The sequence below is a fragment of the Chlamydotis macqueenii genome, chromosome 19 (genome assembly GCF_036417535.1).
Source record: "Chlamydotis macqueenii isolate bChlMac1 chromosome 19, bChlMac1.mat, whole genome shotgun sequence".
Lineage (NCBI taxonomy): Eukaryota > Metazoa > Chordata > Aves > Otidiformes > Otididae > Chlamydotis > Chlamydotis macqueenii.
In genome coordinates, this window is record NC_141574.1 from 3,746,272 (window position 1) to 3,767,040 (window position 20,769).

Genomic DNA, 20,769 nt, shown 5'->3' on the forward strand with positions numbered 1-20,769 from the left:
ATAAGCATCAGGAAGCACTGCTCCATCCGTTTGTCGGGCCCAGACCGCGGCCTGTCCCCGGCCGTGAGGCGGCCCCCCCCTCACCGCCCCGGGCCGCCTTCCCCATCCCCCGACGGGGCGAAGGCCTCGACCAGCCGCGGCCGCTCGTTGCCAGAGCGACGCCCAGCTCGGAGCCTTCCTCCTCCTCCCGTGACGGCTCCTCCTCTTCCTCCCCCCGCCGCGCCCTCTCCCACCCACTCGGCCTCGGCGATGGAGGCGGCGGGCGGCCGCGGCCTGGGCAGCGGCGCCGGGCGGGAAGCGCCGGCCGCCTGAGGAGGTACCGCCGCCGGGCCCGCGCAGGGGAGGGCGGGAAAGGGGCTCCCCGCGGCCGCTCCCCCTCAGAGCCCGGGGCGGGGGGGGGGGAAGGAGGAGGGGGGGGAAGGAGGAGGGGGGGGAAGGAGGAGGAGGAGGAAGCGGGGCCGCGCCTCCGGGGGTCACCCCCTCCCTGCGGGAGGCTTGTGTGGAGGCCGGCGGGGCCCCCCCGGCGCTGCCCCCCGCTCGGCCCTCAGCGGCATTCTCCGAGGGGCTGGCGGCGGAGCCGAGGGGCGGCGCGGCCCCGCCAGGGGAGCGGGCGAGGCCCAGCGGGCGGCGGGAGCGAGGAGCGGCGCGAAGCCGCCTCCGCGAGCGCGGTGGGAGGCAGCGGCCGGGAAGAGAGGGGAACGGTGGAGGAGAGGAGCCTTCGACGGAAAGCTTATTGTATCTCGTTAGAAGGGAAAAAAAATTCCTGGAAGCCGTCGGCTGCGTGCGCATTTCTTACGCTTTGAAATCCCATTTAATAACTTAGTTATGTGAAAGTTTGTTAGGCAGAGCGCCCAGGGAAGCTGCACTACTCGAACAATGGGATCGCTCGCTCATTTTTAAACACCGAGCTGTCAGTTCTGGCAGAAGCAGGCCCTAAACCACTAACTGGAGAGTGCTAATGAGACTTTTTATGCCTCTCCTTTTAAAAACAGCATTCGTGGCCTCATCCAGCAGACACACTGAGTAACGCTGCTCACACAAGTCAATACTATCTCCAGTTTATTTGCTTAATTCATGTGCATAAAATTATAGAACATGGATCTTGGCAGGATTGAAGTATGATGTAATCTTTGGCCAACAAAAATACAGTAGTAGCAGCAGCATTTTTAAATGGTAGTAAGTTCCCCTATTCAGATATTGTTTAAATTAAAGCAATTTACTCTTCTAATCTAATCTCCATCTTAAAGGGTAAAGAATTGTAGGTTTGTGCAAATATAATAAGAACTTCTTGCAATGCCAACCCAATTTTGCTTTACCCTTTTTGTATCTCCAGTGAAACTAGCTGTGTATATATGCTAAGCTTTAGAAAAAAGAGTTAGAATTATTGAAAAAGGATTATAACAAAATTCCCAGTGTTTCAGTAATATTCTTCAGTATTGTGCCAAGTCCAGCTTCAGATCATTCTCCAAAATCCTTACTCTCACATCACACCAGTCCAGAGAAGTTCAGCACTATTTGACCAACGCAAAGACTGACACGGAAGTTAAAAACTGCCCTGCAAGACTATAGAAAGATGTCAGCAGAAAGAAATAAAGCCTCATTTGGGTGGTCTCACTGTTAGATTCCTGCTGGTTGGCTGCATTTCTTTTTTTCACCTAGGCCATATGGTCCAGGCTCTTTCAAATGCTTCTTACAAAATGGACTAACCTGGTTCTGCTCACTTACCCAGACAGGATAATCTCGTTAATCTCATAATGGCCCTCAATTTTGAGCATGCACTGGCTTTTGACAAGACTTGTCTGAACAAATGCTTACCGTTTTATGGATGGATGTAAATGTGCTCTTTGCTTCCTTCCCATCATTGTTTGCTCCTTCTTTGGCCTACTGCTGTTACTATTTTTGTGAAATTATGCAGCGCTTCTAAGATCTCTTCTGTACAAGCTAGTGCTGGTCTCCTATTCAGCAGCTTTTGCTGTTCTGATTTGCACTGAAGCAACTTTAGATTTTACTGAGGCAGCCAGGTACACCGCAGGCCAGAAAATCTGCACAGATTGACAGAAAGACAGTCATTTGTTAAGCACACAGAAAGTTGCCCTGTGGAGACAGAGTGCAAACCCAGCATGCCAGCTTTCAGAACACAGACACACAGTATCTCTCAGAAGGAGAATCTTCATGCAGGCAATCAGTACAATCTATTGTATTTTTGTGTTGAGTTTGTTTGTTTGGGGTTTTTTTGTGGGTTGTTCCCCCCCCCCCCCCCCCTCATTAACTAGTTATCTCTTACTTCAGCTCTGACTTTTTATATCCCGCTCTAGGAGACAAAATAGCAAGAATCTGGACCAGAAAAAAAAAATCGCACCATGCAACCGAATTGCAGTGATCTCCACAACATCCAAGGGAGTGGTGATGACTCTTCATCTCAAAGCACCCACGCAGCAAGGTTGTCAGGAGAGAGCTCATGCCATCACAGCGGAGATGTTCGCATACAGCTAAACTCTGCTCTGGGAGAAGCCAGAGAAAACGCGAGCTCTCGGCATTCAAGGCCAGGTTCCCAAAGTCGCTCACACGGACATGCCCACAGCGAAGCAGGGGGGCTTGACGATTCCACTCCAGACGCAGAGGAACACAGCAGCAGCTCCCTCTCAGAGCTCAGATACCTCCTCCAGTGGCTGCACAAAAGTCTGCCGTATATCTTGATTCTGTGTGTCAAATTGATCAAGCAGCATATAATTGGTAGAGTATAACAAAATAAGGATTGAGAGAACAGACCCTCCCCCAAAGAGCTATACTAATAACCATGCCTGAAATGTAATTCAATTTATTTTTAGCTTTATTTTTATTTGCTTTATTCATCAGAAAGAGAGATTTACTAAACTACATTTCAGTGGCTTCTGTTTCCTTAGCTGGCATATGTACAATATGCTTAATTATTCTGGCTTGGTAGTCTGAGCTATTAATTCTAATTACAAAGTCATAATAGAAGGGGCTGGTTTTTTAACCCACTTCAGTATTTTTTTTTTTATTTTCTTGTGTATAACTGACCCTTTTTTCCTAATAGGCATTTCTCTTGGAATTGGGCTGCTAACAACTTATATGTATGCAAACAAAAGCATAGTAAATCAGGTTTTTCTAAGAGTAAGTATCACCCTATGCAACAAAATTCTGTAAGTTAACCAAGACCTTTATCCATCGATTTTTGAAAGAAATATGAATGAAGATACTGTTTTATTTACCTAATAATAAGGTGTCAAGGTTTCAAGATGGAAGTAAAGTCTTAATGCTTCTGTACAGCATAGAACTGCTCAGATAAGTAAGGTTTGCAAAATTCAAGAGGAGTGGGGTTTTTTCCCCCCTCTGACTTTGCATATCAAAATAACTTCAAGTGATAAAAGCTTTTTTGAATTTATGGAAGAACTTCTTAACTGTATTTGTGGAATCAAATAGCAGTTCACAGTTTAAACCTTCAGCTGTCTCTATTCACTCCCAAAGGAAAATCTGTTGTTTCTTCAGAGTGGGGTGGGTCTTGGTTGTGTTTTTAGAAAAAAAAAACCTTGATACACGTAGAAATTGTTACATTGAAAACACTGAAGTTACAGCTTTACATTTCCGTTGAGTTCTATTTTATTTGGCCTGAAACCACTAAGATAAAATCCTCTAGTAGTAACTATGTTCGGGGCAAGAGACTTAGTGCTCTGGAGATATATTTAAGAGATTGGTCCTGAGATAAAGACTGTGATATGTCTTTATCTTACAGGACCGGTGCTCCAAGTTGCAATGTGCTTGGTTACTGGTATACCTAACTGGATCATCTCTCCTCTTGTATTACACCTTTCATTCTCAGTCACTGTATTACAGGTAAGTAGAGGCACATCTCTACTCACATAACAAATTACTCAAATGTTAACTGGGAATATTTTATCTGGGCTGCTGCTGTTTTTCTTTAATTGTGGTATTGGTTTCTCTTCCATTTTAATCTCCATTCCTCCTCTTCCACCAAACCGAACAGGTGCTGTCCTTATGTAAGTTGGAATTTGCAAGATTAGACCCCATACTCAACTCAGTGGAACTACTGTACCATGGGGAACATAGCTGGGTTTGATTCCTAGCTTTGACCTTGCCACCTTGCCTTTAGAATACTCAATATGGCATTCTAGGACTCTATGGAGTTCATGTCTCCAATTTAATTTTTTTCCCTTTCCCATTCTGTAGCTAGAGCCTTGGCTGTAAATCAATCAAAGGTTGTATTGCTAAAGTGGGAAAGCAAGCCTATCACTAGAGGATGAGGGTTGTGACGACAGGAAAGAAGGTTCAAAAATGGAAAGGTTGTCAGAGATTATAAATGATCAATTTACAATAAAGAGTTAATTTTCTTAGCAAATATTTTTCCTCTGTAAATCAGGTTGCCTTTTTTAATTAAGCCTGCTGTGATAATCTCTAGTTATGCTTTACTCTAAATAGGGTGCTCCAGTAATTTCTGATACTTCTTTTTGTAGCTTAATCTTCTTAAACCCTACTGTGGATTTTATGAACTTCTGGGAGGTACTTTGGATTGTGGGAGTCACTGACTTTATTCTGAAATTCCTCTTCATGGGCTTCAAGTGCTTTATTCTCTTGGTGCCTTCTTTTATGATGCCCTTTAAATCCAAGGTAAGGAAACAAGCTATATTTTTGCTTCCTTATGATGATTCTTTTATGGTAAAATTAGCTAATTATTAAATTATATCCAAAGAAAAGTCTTTTTAATTAAAGGTCTGTATATAATCCACCACTGCACTGTGAACTTCATGTTCTTCCCTGCTTGGTGCTAAGAAAGGTTTACAGTCTAATCTGAAACAATTGCTTCTATTATGTCATCAGATAAATAGGTTTATTTCAGTCTCTAAACGGGGGGATGAAGAAACCTTTTATTTGCTGCAATGTAAGAATGTGTATACAGGCAGTTAGCATGGAGCAGCTGATGCACAGTAAATTTTTTACGTGCTTGACAGTAACTGACATGGGAAGATTTTAAGATCTGCACACGCAAACAGCTGTATTTTCTGTCTCTTTAAAAGAAAATTCAGAATTATTTTGGGGTAATAAACTTAAGCAATATTTGTGTCAGATCAATGAATTTGATTGATAGCTTAATTCCTCAAACCAGTGAAGTTTAGTGATTTTTATAGACCCCTACATTGGTTGGTGGGGTATTTATTTTCATCTGCTTCCTGAGGTGAGACATGCAAAAAAACCAATTAAATTTCATGTAAAAATGTCATACTAGTTCTGTTTAAAAAGAAACCCAAACAAACAAACAAACCCAAACATACAAAAAAAAAAAACCCCAGGTACAGTTCATACATTATAGCATTTGAACAGCATGTTTTGGGAGGTTTTATCTTTTCAAATGTACCAGGACAAAGTTTTCCTCAGGGACAACCAATTTATCTAAATACGGGTTTCTAATCAAGATTTTTTAAAAAAAAAACAACTAGTGATACAACACCCAAAAATAATTGTTGAAAATTCCATTACATAGACTGTGACCTAAACTGGCTAAATTAAAGAGGGAATTTGGTCAATAGTGGCAAAACATGGCATTATCCAGTGTATGTTATAGAAAGAGTAATTCTTCCCTGTTATAAACCCAGTTTTAAAGACAAGCTTAAGGAAATAAAGTAAGAGCTAAGCTAAATATTTATTATTATACATGCACACACAGTGCCCTGTGCAGGACACTTGTGCTTTGTATTCAGTAATTTTTAGAGTGTCACTGAGCTCTGTTTACCTGTTCAGTCCAGCTACTCTATACTACTTTCTCCCTCTAGCACCACCATTTTCTTATCACCCTACCTTGTACAGGAGTTAATTATCACAAGATAAGGCTTCTTACACAGGCATGAAATAATGTTTACAGGAAAACAGTTTGTGATTTATGTTTGTTAATAAAAGAATGGGCCTTACTCTCATTTTTTAATCCTGAATGCAGGACACTACTCTGTTAATGACAAGCTGATGTATGTGACCAAATTTGTCTTATTTTATTTTTTCATTTAACTTTTATTTTTTAATGCTTATGAAATTAAATCTGATAGCATTGTCAAGTAGGTAGGCATCTGACAGAGCCATCCTATTTTAGCCTGTTAACTTGACTTTCAGCAGTACAGCAATCAGTTTTGTTATGGGTATTTGTACAGTTGTGGTCAGACACATCATCCGGACTTCATTCTTTTTCCTACTTCATATTTAGTTGTTTCAAGATATTATGAGAGCAAGTTACTCAAAAGAATAACTATGCATCTTTTCTTTATATTTTAAAAATCCTTTGTGTTTTAAATCTTGAGCGATTCTTTTGCATGTCTTGCTTAGGGCTACTGGTACATGCTGTTAGAAGAACTCTGCCAGTATTACCGTATGTTTGTCCCCATACCAGTTTGGTTCCGTTATCTTATTGGCTATGGGGAGCTGGACAGTGTACTAGGATCGACCCTTGGGATATTGCTGGGCCTTCTCTACCTCATCCTAAAAGTATGTAAGCTTCATATTCCTCTCAAAGTATTTTGCAGTTATCACTGGAGGGTTAGAGGCACACAAACCAACTCATTTCTGAGTGTTCTCCTGTGCTTGAACTGACTTGCACATCAATGCTTCAGTTTAATTGATACAGCCTTTCAAAACTGATAGGAATACTGGCTCAGGCCACTACGTCTTTTTTCCTGCACCTGTTCTGGGAATGGGTTGAGGTTGCGTAGCAAAGAACACCGTTGTTATAGGTCCCCTCGCAACAGACATTGATCAGACTATTACCAGATATTGAACAAGACAGCTTGCAAAAATAAAGGTAAAATTAATGGCTAAAAGAATCAGCATTTTCCAGGAAACTAGATTTTCTCTTTGCTGGAGTATCCTGTGTAATGCTAAACAACTTAAACAAAAGTGTTCATACTGGCTGTCTCCTTCACCAAAGAGCTAAGCTGCCCCAAATGTAACCAGACTCGGTACGAGTTTGGCTTTGATCACAAAAAATACTTCATAATGCTAAGGTATCCTAATTACAAGTCTAAAGACTACTTCATATATGGTAATAATACTGGTATATTTGCACTTCAATGCTTCATTTCAGAACCTTAACACTTTTTCTTTTAAAGAACAGACACCTACTGGGAAAAAACCTTCAGGCTAAATTCTTAGCTTGGTTACATATTAAGCAACTAAAGCAGAGTCAGTCTGAACTATAGCTTAGCTTCTGTTCCTGCCATCATCAAACTAGCAGTGAGACTTCTAGCGCGGGAATCTGCACAGAAGCTTAGAAGCTTTTTAGTTCACGGAGAAAAATATTAAACATAACTCAGGTTTTCTTTCCCATTTCAGCTTTTGAGCTTTTTTGGACAATTGAGAAACTTCAGGCAGGTCTTACGGATATTTTGTACACGACCAGTGAGTACTGAATTCTCTTACGACAAAACAATAAACCCAATTTACATTAAAATACTTTTTTTTAAAAAAACCTCATTCTTATATTACTTTGTATTGTTCTAGCAATAGACAACTGCATTTTTAAAGTAAACTCTGTATACTTGTTCTCCCATTTCACAGTCTGAATTCCCTGACTACATGATTACGTTGTCATCTCAACAATAAAAATAAAAGAAAACAAACAAACAAAAAATCTATTCTACATGTCTCTTCAGATAAACGTACATGAAATAACATACCCTTTTTGTCCTGCTTCTTAACTGGAACAAATATTGGTTGGATGCAGGCAGAGCTTTATGCTGAAAGAGAGTAAGAATTGAAGCTTACTGAAATAATTGACATGCAAGTAACTTCTGTTAGAACTCTAAGTTTCTAGATAATCTTTCTCTGTAGTAAGAGGTATTGTTTAGAGTCTGCTATTCCTGCAGTACAAATGCATAGATGATTTTGGAGCACAGTGTCATTGAACTAAAAGAATAATAAAGCACTTCTCATTTTCTAAGTGCTATCTTGATCAAATTGGAACTCAACACAATGTTTTGCTCGGAGGTCACTGTTAAAATAAAACTGATACGGATTTCTCCAGTAACTGTGGTTGGGACAAGATACTAACTAGACAGCACAGTAAGGAGGAGCTTATAAGCTTTAGGCCCCAAGACAACTATTAAAGAACTTAACAACATTTTGTTGGATTAGGGATTGAATAATTTGCCTGACCTATCAGCCCTTATTCCCAGTTCCCTTCTGTCATGGTATTTTTTTGTTTTGTTTTGGCATCCTCCCAAAAAACCCCTAACATCTGCTGCAAATATCTTGTTTTACAGCACTATGGGGTGACAGCTAGCAAGAGACAGTGTGCTGAATCAGATGATATTTGTTCGATCTGCCAAGCTGAATTTCAGAAGCCTATTCTGCTTATCTGTCAGGTAATACAATAATCAGAATTATTTTTGTAAGCCTATGAACATTTTCAACAACTGGTAGACAAAACTACAGTTAGATTAGTGAGTGTATGTCTTTTGATTATTTTTAGAAATCAGGCTATGCAAATAATATTCCATCTTAAAAATGGAGGAGCTTAGAAGCTCTAAGTTCTCATTTTTTTCATTACAGCACACATTTTGTGAAGAATGCATCTCTTTATGGTTTAATAGAGAAAAAACGTGTCCACTCTGCAGAACTATTATTTCAGACCATGTTAACAAGTGGAAGGATGGAGCTACATCTATGCATCTACAGATTTTCTAAAGCATGTCAAACAACTTATTTTACACTTTGTTTGTTCAAGCTAAGATTTTTCCGTTTACTGCAGATTAAATTGTAGGTGGCACAAGGAAAGAGTTTCCAAATTTTAGAGATCATGCTTCTATGAAATGTTCCGTTATTTTAAACGGTGCAGAAAATGTTAAGTTGACCTTCTTAAGTATAGAAAAGTAAGTTTTCTTAATGAATGCAGAAAAGCCAGCATTGCTTCTCTTGTGATTCTTGTAGGAAACAATCAAATCCTTGAAAAATACTGCATTACTTCTTGCAACAGCTTCTTAATTCAACACTTTATTTAAAACTTTAAGTAGAGTTCCAGACTGTACTAAATTGTATTTATCCTTCTAACATGACTCAACCCAAAGGGTCGACCTACCAATTTTATTAAGATTATGAGAAAATTTTATAGTCTGGTCTACAGTGAGAATGAGAGCTACTTGTCACACTTGGCAGTAAGAGTCCTTTAATTCCAGCCCAATAGATCAGAGAAATGGACTTCTTACTCATGCCCCTGTAACAGCAACTATTTCTCACTGTACCTGGAGATAAGCCACAAGAATAAGAGTTTCCCCTTCAGGTTCTTGTAGGCTTCTAGTGGATCTTTGGCTTAATACCTAAACCGACCACTGATGTTAGTTTTTTACTTAGCATTTTATAAAGTTGGTATTTTTAAAACAAACCTTTAATACTATATTTTTGTCGTAACAGGAACCAGATTTTCTTACAGGGGAGAATCTATTTTATATCATATTTGCAATTTGTAGTATGCATAAAAATCAGAGAGAATAAATGCATTTAAATCTATTTGTTTGGTGCATGTTGAATAAAGAAACAAGGTTCATTATTGTTTCAGTATGAACTTACATGAAAGCACATAACAACAGCTCACGGCTAGGTATACTTTTCCTGTTAAAATAATATCTCTGAAAAACAAAACCTCCAAATACTACAACTTATTTGTGACTAGCGTTTATGCTAATTGTAGAGCTAACTGAAGTACAATCTCACCTTTTTTTCCTGCTTGCCTTTTTCCACCTTGCTATTCAGATAAGACTGAAAAAAAACCCCACTGAAATTATTCTGTTACAGCAAAGTTAAATTGAGTTGCCATTGAGTTTGTCTTTACTGAATACCTTTAGAAAACTTCTAAATTAGTGAAAAAAAATAGAATTAAAAAGTTAAACACTTACTTGATGAATGATGTAGCAACTCAAACAGCCATGCAGAGTGACTGAGTACTCCAGAGTTGCAGCTGACACAGTCAGATTTATAGGGCTGGCAGGACATGATGGGAGAGTGCCCTTAAAGGTACAGCTGAAAGTGTCATACTAGTGGAATTTAGTATTCTGAGTAAAACTCTAGTGAGATGGAAGATCTCTAAGAGGTATAATTTTATGTTCAACCTGGGTTTTGCTACAGCATGCTGTGTATTTATTTGCTAATTGTATTTTTGATTGAAGTTTACTGCAGTTCAGAGTAAATGTGCCCTATGGTTGTTCCACCATGGTATCTGAGTGACTTGGGGAAAAGACTCCAGCTTAAAGAAAACAGGCAAAAGCTTCTAAGTCTGTAATTGGAAACTTAGGGGAGTAGAAGAGACTGGTTCTGATGGAAGCCTTTCGCAGCAGGTGAGGTACTTAGTTTGGAGAATGTGCAGCTGAAGGGTGTTAGAGCAGTCCTGAGGGTGGCAGGGAAGAATGAGAGCTTGGCCGCAGCCAGAGCCATGCTGTAATGGGCTTGTGCCTGTACCTCCACTGTAGTCAGAACAAACTGCTCTTTGTTTCCTCAGAGAGATCTAGCTGTGCCTTAGCTTGCACTTGAAGTTCATACAAGATCAGAACTGTTTGCTATTTACATTTCATCTGTGCTGATACTCAGACTGCTGCTGCAACAGAACTTCCCTTGAGAGAGGGACAAGAACTGAATCAGTCAAGGAACAAAAAAAGACCAGGGGGAGCTCAAGGTTGGATTTGGAATCTCTGATGGGCCCACAGATATTTTGGCAGCTCACTCTGTTGCACAATCGTATTTCCCAGACTTAATAATGAACATACAGCTTAAGCTAGAGTGTTTTAAGGTTGGTTTTTTTTTTTCCTTCATACAGATATTGTGTGAGTCCTGTGTAGACAATTTGAGTGCTATATTTAACTTAGTCAGTAAGTGGCATAAGCTTTGCTTATGTGAGTAAAATGCATGATTAAGCCAAATACTCAGTTTAGAAGGGAAGGTGTAATAACCAACCCTTTCTAAAATACCGGGCAACATAGAAATGGTAACTTATCTTGGGATTAGCTTTTCTTGAAATGCTAATACCAACAGCTTAATCACTTTTTAACTTAAAAATCCTCTCAGAGAAAACGTAAGCTAAATTAGAGTTGGACATGGTGTTACAGCAAGGAAATGCACTTCCTAATACTTGACTATTGATTAAGTTAATTGCCTACCAGTAAGAGGTAGCCGTTCATCAAATTCCAGTATTCTGTGACAGACTTTCAAAAATCTTTTTAGAACAATAGGTCTAAATCACCTAGTCCATTCCTGCAATATTAACTGGGAAGGTACCAATTCTGAGATGCTCCAGCAGCAGCTTAATACAAACAATTGTCCTGAAAGCTGAGCCACTACCCTGCTGCCTAAGGGAAAAGATCTGAAAAACAAGTATACATTCTTACTGCCTTATCCCTAAGAAGAGTAAATAGCAGCCCTGTTGCTTATGCAGCAAGGAAGAGTGAGAAGGATGCTTGCAGTTCCATGAGACAAGTTACACGGCCCTGGCACGGTGCTTTCACACCGTGCAAAAGGACAACACACGAGTTGTTGCATGGATGCTGTCTGGGAGCAAAAGCCTGCAGCGACCCTCCTGCTGGTGCCAGCTGATGCGCACGATCTGGCAGAAGCACGGTCACGACAATGCTGAAGTGGTTTGTCAGGACCAATAGCTTGGACTGGCAAACTTAAGATGAACTAGGAAGGTAGTTACAGATCAAGAAACATGCTGCTTTACACATCTACATTCAGATTATGCAGAGAAAGTTGAAAGAAATTAACCTGAACTAAATATTCTTTTGCTACAGAACAAAATTATTTATAAACTTACCTCAACAAGTAGTTCAATATCTGAGACAGCTATTGTACATTGCGGAATTAAGGCATCAAGAACTGTATGCATGGCCAGCATTAATACTGAAAAATATGAAACTAATGTAGAAGCACTGCACTTGTGGTTAAGAAAAAAAATTAACACAAGAACTTGACAGCGTCTTCTGGCCTGTATAGCTCACTAAGACCATTTTATGGAGCACGACAAAACATGGTGTCGGTGCTTTAAGTCAGCCCTGGAGTGTTGCTGATCCTTTAGTCTTTGTCTACCACATAGCAGTAACCCCACCTTACTAGAATAAGAGTGGATATTGGCCACAGATAGGACCAGGGAACAATTTGTCTTTTATTCTCTCTCTCTGTTGATGTTTTTTTTCCTTTAAGATCCAGTGAAAATTATCCAGACTCAGTAATATTATCAAACACAGTTTATTAAAAACTAAATAACTAAAAAGAGATTTTGATCAGCCAGTTTAGATTTACATTTCATAAATGAACTAAGTCATTCTCATCTTAGTTACAGACGAAAAAAAGTGAGTAACTTACATCCATGAGCGACATCCTCTCCGATACACTTGTCAGCATCATGCTATTAAGATGCAGCTCTTCCTTATCAAGCCCACTCAGGCCAAGGCAGCTGCCCTGCTTTCCACACACACAGACACCCAGCACACGTCTGACTCTGCAGGAGACAGAATAGAGAAGAGGGTGACAAATGGCAATCAACAGCCACTTTTTAAGAGCCCAAGAATCTAGGTGAACCTACCAGCCCTTGTTAACACAGACCAATCAGAACTAGCATCTGTCAGGTCCTTTAAGTTCTCAGTGGAGTTCCTCCTCCCTCCCTTTCCCTCCAAAGCTGTCATAACAGATAGTGATTTAGATCCACAGTTATACTTAGGGCTTACCTACTTCCTTAAAAAACAAACAAAAATATAGGTCACTTGGATTAGCATATGTTTAAATTTGCATTTAATTGCTATTCACATCCATCTTATTCAGTGGTTGAATATATTTAGTTCCAGTAAATTGAAAGATGAAAAACGGAACAGGCATTACCTTTATTTCTACCAAGGCAGCTCGAGTTTGTTTCTTGAAGACAGCTACAAAGCCCAGTTAATCTAGAAGAGAACAATCTGTAGAAGTTCATATATTGAACTGCATACAGTGTATCATCAAGGATCTGCAGGAAGAATATTTAAGTAATTTGCCTTGTTCTTAATAACGTCTCCTCCTCCTTTATCCCTTAAGGTAGAGGATTTCCCTCTAAACTGGGAAAATGTAACGTTAACTGTCCTGCTGTAGAGACAGAATTCCAGAAAAACCAACCAGAACCCAAGCATCTGTCCCAAGCACAATAGTACTCTCCCTCAATGTGTCATGCATTTTTTGATAAACAGTGAGAGCAGGTTGGGAGGTAATATTAAAAAGAGAATAGACCCAAAGTAAACATCCACTGTATAGTTAGAATGGAGCCAAATATTAAATTTTCTCCAGCAGTTCAGCTTTGAGATAGCAAGACAAAAAAAAAAGGTTGGGGAATATTCAAAAGAACAATTGACTCATTTATTTTTATCTTTTATTATGAGCTAATACCAGGATGACATTCAAATGTCAGGATGGCACAATTAAGACAGTCTTGGTAGGAATTTTTCCAGCATTCCCAAAATTACAATTTAGTACACGAATGGCATCAAATGTATGCATCACTCCCACAGAGAAAAATTATGAAATTCTGAGTATCTTATACCAGAATAGTTTCTGCATCAAATGGGAAAAGAAAAACTGCTGGTAACACAGCTGACCTATAAACCTTTTGTGATAATGACCTGCAGAACAAAGTAGTCCCCTATTTAACATCTAGTAAAAAAAAATATGACTTCTGTTCAAGTTTAAGATTTAATACTTTTATATGGTTAGCCACAACAGGTATTAACCTCAGTTTTACTATATTTTTGTAATGCTACAAAAATCCTATAAAATCAAATTATAGTGAATTTTTCAGTGATTATAATTAAAAAAGCGCAGCTTGTACAAAATAAAAAAAATAAGATTCTATACTCTAATGAAAAATTTAAGACATTTTTAAATGAACAAAAGAAAGCACTTGTTAAGCTCTCCAATATTCAATGCATTCTGCACTTATCTGAAATAGCCAGACAGGAGCTAGAACTCCACTCCCCTTAGTTCATGACTAGTAATTTTGACACTATTATATATATATAGAGGATCTATGTCTGATATTTTTACAAATAAATACAGGATAAACCATATTGCATAGTGTGTGCTTGCTGTCTGAGTCACACTCCAAAAGTTTCACAGTTATGGTAGGGAATTAAACTTATATAGTCTATGGGATGAAACATTGACAGTACATGAAATTTAATTTTTAAACCGATGAATTGTATCTGTAATTAATCAGTGACCTCAGACAAACAACTCTTGCCATTCTTGCCAGCCATATTAAACCAATTCTACTGGACAACTATATCCAGCCAACCAAAAAGCAACTGTTAGCTGTAACTAGGACCAAGAGAGATCTGCCTCAAAAAATTATTATTATTATTTTTTTTAAACTAAGTTCCTTTATAGGCAGTAAACACGTTAGGTAACCTATGTTAACAAGTGGCACAGAGAGGCACTGCTTGAAGTGTTGCGTATTTGCAAATATGCATAATACAAACACACATGAGCACTTTGATTTCTGTTTCACAACGTGTCGGCGGCCCTATTACCAAGTGAAAAATGGCAATCTTCTCATACCATTTGTGTCACTATAAGGTAACTTGATTTTCCTTATAAAACTAAAAAAATGAAATTTTCCAACAAAAGGCTTATCAGGAAGAAAAAAAAACCACTAATTTTGCTCAATAATAACCATCTTTTTTGTTGGTTTGTTGTCAGTATCAACAAGATATCGCTGAATCCTTCTGACTTGCAAATTTTAGATAACAGCACTCTGATTGGATTTAACATGCTTAGAGAGTTTTATGGCTTGGATCCTATGGCTCAAAAAGATTCAGTATACACAGAGTAAGCAGAATCTATAAAAAAATCCCTACTGTTGTGAAACACTAGAAGTAGACTTTGCACAGTTTGACTAAAGATAATGCAACGTGTGGCAGGCAAAAAGTGACAGGACTTGTATGCAGTTGCATGATCATATACACACACACGCACACACCATACACACTCTAACTAGTGTAAAGCTCTGCAGATATTAACCCTTTCACCAGCTATGTTCATGGAAATGCTTTCTTTAAGGCAGGAAGTATTTAAGTAAGGTAAAGTTACCTTTATTTTATTCTTTGTACCTGTAAGTCATTTGTACAGATTGTGACAATTTCAAAAACATAAATAGTGTCTTAGAACATGTTTCCTAAATTAAGTTGCTAAAGTTCTGACCCACTGTGGAAGACGTTCACTGAAAGGCCATTTAACACTTTTCTCATACAATCAGCAAATTTATTGCCCCAGCATAGAAAAAAAATGTTGAGAAATTTAGAAATGTATAATGGGTATAATGGCAGGGAACTCCCATAAGCAAAATTTAAAAAAGAAAAAAATCCTCAAATTCTTACCCACTGGTTACAAAAAGGTTTATTTCCTTATGCTATGTAGAATTTATATCTGTTTCCTGTGGTATTTCCTATACGTTTCTACTGACCTTGTATTCCGATGCACTTTTTTTCTGATCTTTTATATGGGTAAGAATCTGAACGTATTCAGTTGTCTCCGTCTAAGTGACTAGCGTACACAAAAGTGATGTTTCCCAGTGAAATGTCTGCTGAGGACAAGAATGAAATAAGCAGGACACGTATGTGAGCCCATGGCTTCCAGTTAAGCCTAGAACATAGCAGCATTGCCATCTGATTAGATCCATTTGTCTTTGCAGGAACAGGTATTTCAGCTGGGTAAGCAAGTGAAACAGTTCTCTCCCACCCCACATTGCCAAGCTGGTAATTGAGTGATTTGCTTATTGTCTTGTTGTTTCATGAGGAGAAGAATCAGAACTAGAGCCTTTGCTTTCTTCACAGCAACCAATTATTTTGCATTTTTAATTTTGGGATACTTTACATAATGAGCTGAATCAAAAAATCTATTTGAAAAATATATATTTTTTATATATATATAAAAACTCATTATGTTTTGAACGTGAAATACCAATTAATTTTATCTTTCATCTTTGATTCCACCCCATTGTAGGAAACAGCTTAACCAAGCTTGCATGCTAATTATTCCTCAGATGCAAGCATATAGGCATTTCATACTTTGCCTAGTGAAAGGGCTAACCCTCCTCGACACATTCACGACTAGACCAGTGATTCTGAAGCAACATCCTGACCCTTAATACTGTCAGTTTCAAGCTTTCAAGCTGAAAAATCCTTGATAAGGTGAGAAGATGTCACTGCGAATCAGTTAGATGATGTGCCTAGAGTTCTGCAATACCATTTTCTAAAGTTTTTTATGCACCATTGATTGACAGAAAAAAAAAAAAAATCCTTTTTTCTTTGCTTTCCAAGTCACTCTGTGCAATGACTGACTCTTTGATACTGTCACTTTTTAAAAGTAAACCATACAAGCCCTCATATTTCAGCTTCAAGTGGGCTTATGTCCGTTCTTTGTTTTCCACCTTCAAAGGCTTAAAAAAATGGTGTTGTCATAGATTCATGCGCAAGTGCTCTGGTCGTTTGGAAATCATGGGAAAAGCTTGTTTTTTATACGGCCCAGAGTTTGGTTGCCGGATCGGAAGTGGTGCTGAGGCCTCTCCACAGACTGTTACATCCATTTGTTCTATTCCGCTTGTCTCCATTGGATATTCCACAGGTGTCTGAGTATTTGATGCGCTGGCAGAAGCACCTCTTCCCCAGAATTCCCCAGGGGAAAACTTTACAGGGCTTTAAAACAAGAAATAAAAAAAAAAAAAAAAAAAAAATCAGAGATGAAGATATACACAGCACCAAGGTATGTCCTTTACTCTGCAGAAAGCTTATCTCAAATGCCTATTGAGAAGCATTTATAGTTCCTCCTTCCGCTTCCAGAAGTTTGAGAGTTTCCGTGTCTAGCTTCTACCACGGTTTCTTGAAAAGTAAAGTTCTCTCATTTGAGAGGTCAGGATGTATTTCTAGATGATTGCAGAAGGAGTTTTCTGTAATAACATGATCATTTAACAGCACTTAAGTTCTTAGGATGCTCTGAAACACTTCTAGAGGAATGGGGTACTCAAGTCATCAGACTGTGAGGCTCTATCTGCACTGAATAGTAGGCAAATTAGTACTTCTTGTACTGCCAGCACCATAGATTTGTCTCTAATAATGTGGTTTGTAAAAGAGGATTGATGCTGCGCTTTTAATGGAAGTGATGGGCTTACTGAGAAGAAAGGCTGCATCTTTTATTTCTAGTGCAGATCTGTTTCAACTACGTGCCAAAAAGCGTATTACAAAACAAGGGGAAAAACCAGAAAAGAGATACCTGACTGGTGTCCTAGGGCTGCCTATGAATCTGCGAGGTGATCGAATTTTTGGTTCAAAAGAAAATTTCTCTTTTACGCTTTCAAGTACAGATGGAGCCACATACGTAAAACCCTGCAAAACAGGAATGAATGCACTGTAACTTATAGGCAAGATTTACATTTTTGAGCACATGTGCAGTTACGATTGGCATGAAATAGTAAATGAAAATTATAAAAAGGAGAGTAAACGTAGGTATATGAACTACTACTGACTTCCTGAAGCAAAGAGCAGGACCTCAGTGAATTCTTCACCTGGGTGCCTGCACACCTCAGGTATCTCTACTCAGATCACAGATTCCCACAGGCATGCTCAATTTAATTAATTTTGATCTACGGAACAGACATTGTTCTCCCTGCATGGCTACGAAAGCAATCACATGTCCAGGGTTCATAACGCAACCATGAATTGGAATGCTGACATTTCACAAAGTAAGCAACATTTGTTGGCTGTTTTATCTATACAAAGAAAAGTCAGCAATAATCAAACTAAGTATTTCAAAGCCCTTAAACATTTCAAACTTGTTGCAGAATGTGTGTATAAAATAATGACAGTTTGCTTCAAGTATCAGGTGTTAATATTCAATAGAATTAATTTACCTGAAATGCCCTACTGCTTCCAAGTAACACAACGTACCTCTCCAGAGTTACCCACTCGCTCCTGGCTCACTTACCAGAAAGACCTGGTTGGCACTTTCACTGAGAGTAGAGTCATCTGGGCTATCAACAGGTGTCTGACGTGTAAACTTTGAATCAAACTGGCTCACATCCTCTTCAGATTGCTTTGCAAAAACAAAATGATTAAGGGTTTATATTACAGATATCAACCAAATGGCTTAGCGGTGATCAGTGTAGCCTCTGGATGGAGTTCATTCCATAGGTTTTTGGCAGAGCTCTGCTGTAGTAAAACCCTGGAGTGGTGTCGGAATCCTGTTGCTGCCCGTGGGAGGTCACTATGGGCACTGACACTGAGAAATAAAGGCAAGGGGGAGGGGCAAAAATTATGGATCAAAAAGGAACACAAATTAAAAAGATGCCTTTAAAAAAAAAAAATCTCAAAATTACACACAAAATCTTCTAGAAATACAATGCCAGTTTTTTGCAGTTTAGCCCTTGTCACTACCAGTAGAGTTGCAACTACTAGTTTTTGGAAGCCTCTCCAGATAATTTCATCCCATTTTTGCAGATACAGAAGTGTTTATCCTGTGAGGGACAGATGACAACTCTGTGATAAGTGACTCTGAAGAATATTGTTTAATTCATTCAAAGAACAACAGACATAATTCCAAGATCCCCTCTCTCATTCCTAAGCATAACTGAAAAGGCAGTATGTATTCATTGCCTTCATGCAACCATGGAAGCACATATTCAAAACCCATCTGGTTTGTACAAGTAACTCATAAAATCTGCTAATAATACAAAAACCCAAAACTGTCTTCAGGTAATTCATTTGGAAGTATCAGTCTTATTTCATTCTGAATTTCATTCAAATGGTGAGGAAAAAAAAAAAGGTCTGAGTCCCCATGCTGCAGTATGCTCAACATTAGTGATGCCTAAGTCAGTTTAAAGTGAGATTTTTAGTAGTTGGGAAGTATTGGGATGGCAGTACGCATACTGCCGTAGCTAATTGCACCCAGAGGGGAAAAAAGACAGAAGACAGACACGCCACATGATCAAAATGTAAGATAGGATAACAAACTTACTCATCACATCACTAGTTTGAAGTAAACTTTAATTACTGACTATAATGCACAAGGTGCATTGTAAATATTAAAAAGCAAACATACAAAATGCTTAATTAGATTACTTTATTTACTTTTGCCTGGCAACTATTTATCATCTTAGTTTCAACTAAGTACTGACTTACTGTATAATGTTTAGAAGTAGAAATTCAGAGATAACTGCACTTGCAAGTCTGTTTAACCTACAGATTAGAAGCAGGAGGAATTAAAACTAAATCAGAACCTTCTTCCTCTAGGAGATTTAACAGAAGGATAAATTAGCTCTTAGATGATTTTTTGCAACCTTTTCACATAAAAAAGCAAGATTCTATTCCAGTGACAGATGAGTACCATGACCACAGAGTAAAAAGATAGAACAGCATGCTCATGACAGACAGTATTTCATACTGTGTAGAGACTTGAAATAAAGAGGTTTTTTAAAATGTTGATACAGCATCTGTTCTCAGAAAAAAAAAGTCTGCATCAGGTAGTTTCTTTCTTTAATTTGACAAGAGTGAATCTGAGAACCAGTAACCTAGGTTGATGCATTTCATTAAAGTACCAGAAATCAATGGCACTCCTTTGTAAGAGTGAATGTTTACAAGTTTTAGATTCCACATTAAGACCTTTCCTAAAGGCATCTGAGGAATATCTCACAGCATTCTGAGTACATACCAATAAGGGTTTAAAAGGAGGTTCCACTTTTCGTGCCAACAGCTCATCCCAGTTAATGTGTCTGAAGAACGGGTGAGCCTACAAGAGTTAGCAATAGCACAGAGTCATAATCCACCTTCTGGGTATAAACCACAGAAATTTAAGAATTAATAAGCATGCTATTTTCAGTCTTTCTTTCCAAAATCATACATGGATCTAGTGTAATATATTCTGCAGCACTACATCAGGGTAGCTGGAAGAGCTGAAAATTGATATCATATTTCCAGTCAGACAATCTATGTCCCTATCATGTTTTCCTTGAAAGTATTAGAAAAAGCCAGTTTACATGCAAAATACTTCTACATTTTTCAACTTTAAAAGTTAGATATCTAAAAAAAAAAAAAAAAACTTAAAAAACACTGTATGAATGACAGATTATCAGAACTGTGAAATATGGAGGACTCTAGTACATTGCTAATCTCGCCACAAAAAAAAGTCAAGCTGAAACACTAGGAACTAGACCTCTGCCTTAAATTTTAGCTGTGTAACACTGAATGCAAACTAACACCACTTTTCCTTTCAAAGAGCTGCACTAAATGCAAGGGCTGGCAGGTTTTTCATCAGACTGCTAAGGTATCATCGTTTATATGGTTGACTGTACAATCAGCATTGTGCAGCTAGTGCAAAAGATCTCCTGGAAGACAGAGCTAAAGAATAAAAGTTATTTTCCAAATCTCAAATTATCAAACAGGTAGACAGCTGCTTTTGTTAAGCTTTAAAGCATTCACATTTTGATCAGCTGTGAAGCGTGACTGCCTTTTTGCTCATTACACTTCAAGGTAGACATACTCTCCTTCCTTGATGTACCCGCAAAGCTTTTATTTTCAGTGAGGTAATTTAAGAATTCTCAAGTTAAGCGGAAGTTACCTGAACTTCTCCAGCATCTCCAGGACCAGCTCCTAGACGTGAGGCAGCATTTCTTTTTAGCAGCTTAAGGAGAAATAACATACAAAAAAGAAAAATTAGTTATGCTGTTATGACTAGACTAGTTTTGACATGAATCATAAT

At 38.6% G+C, this 20,769-nt stretch overlaps 3 protein-coding genes across 18 annotated transcripts in view; 1 reads left to right on the top strand and 2 right to left on the bottom strand.

Moving 5' to 3' along the window:
- The window catches only part of LOC147598314 (uncharacterized), an 18,622-nt gene extending 16,139 nt beyond the window's left edge, over positions 1 to 2,483 (bottom strand). For 4 of the 6 annotated variants that reach the window (XR_015260632.1, XR_015260630.1, XR_015260631.1 and 1 more), the window contains exons 1-2: positions 2,360 to 2,483; positions 1,816 to 2,042 (exon numbers count right to left, since the gene is read on the bottom strand). Coding sequence is in view for 1 of the 6 variants with exons in the window: in XM_086762968.1 (XP_086619094.1) it covers positions 1,816 to 1,862 (47 nt within the window). In the remaining 5 variants the exon portion in view is untranslated. Of the gene's footprint in view, positions 1 to 237; positions 324 to 1,815; positions 2,043 to 2,359 lie in introns of those variants that run through there. The other 2 variants (XR_015260633.1, XR_015260634.1) reach the window with 2 other exon arrangements.
- Positions 218 to 20,769, top strand: part of RNFT1 (ring finger protein, transmembrane 1) — a 29,047-nt gene continuing 8,495 nt past the window's right edge. Inside the window, exons 1-9 of one of the 2 annotated variants that reach the window (XM_086762966.1) lie at positions 218 to 316; positions 2,316 to 2,733; positions 3,059 to 3,135; positions 3,755 to 3,855; positions 4,494 to 4,647; positions 6,349 to 6,507; positions 7,351 to 7,416; positions 8,280 to 8,381; positions 8,569 to 9,522. In XM_086762966.1, coding sequence (XP_086619092.1) covers positions 2,361 to 2,733; positions 3,059 to 3,135; positions 3,755 to 3,855; positions 4,494 to 4,647; positions 6,349 to 6,507; positions 7,351 to 7,416; positions 8,280 to 8,381; positions 8,569 to 8,703 — 1,167 coding nt within the window. In that variant the 5' untranslated portion in view covers positions 218 to 316; positions 2,316 to 2,360 and the 3' untranslated portion in view covers positions 8,704 to 9,522. Of the gene's footprint in view, positions 317 to 2,315; positions 2,734 to 3,058; positions 3,136 to 3,754; positions 3,856 to 4,493; positions 4,648 to 6,348; positions 6,508 to 7,350; positions 7,417 to 8,279; positions 8,382 to 8,568; positions 9,523 to 20,769 lie in introns of those variants that run through there. The other variant, XM_086762967.1, reaches the window with a different exon arrangement.
- RPS6KB1 (ribosomal protein S6 kinase B1) overlaps positions 2,567 to 20,769 on the bottom strand; it is a 27,717-nt gene continuing 9,514 nt past the window's right edge. Inside the window, exons 11-19 of one of the 10 annotated variants that reach the window (XR_015260621.1) lie at positions 20,629 to 20,691; positions 19,723 to 19,800; positions 18,001 to 18,108; positions 17,290 to 17,402; positions 15,485 to 16,715; positions 12,877 to 12,938; positions 12,364 to 12,499; positions 11,816 to 11,901; positions 7,695 to 7,754 (exon numbers count right to left, since the gene is read on the bottom strand). Coding sequence is in view for 1 of the 10 variants with exons in the window: in XM_086762965.1 (XP_086619091.1) it covers positions 16,478 to 16,715; positions 17,290 to 17,402; positions 18,001 to 18,108; positions 19,723 to 19,800; positions 20,629 to 20,691 (600 nt within the window). In the remaining 9 variants the exon portion in view is untranslated. Of the gene's footprint in view, positions 2,700 to 7,694; positions 7,755 to 9,662; positions 10,033 to 11,815; positions 11,902 to 12,230; positions 13,001 to 13,379; positions 16,716 to 17,289; positions 17,403 to 18,000; positions 18,109 to 19,722; positions 19,801 to 20,628; positions 20,692 to 20,769 lie in introns of those variants that run through there. The other 9 variants (XR_015260628.1, XR_015260622.1, XR_015260626.1 and 6 more) reach the window with 9 other exon arrangements.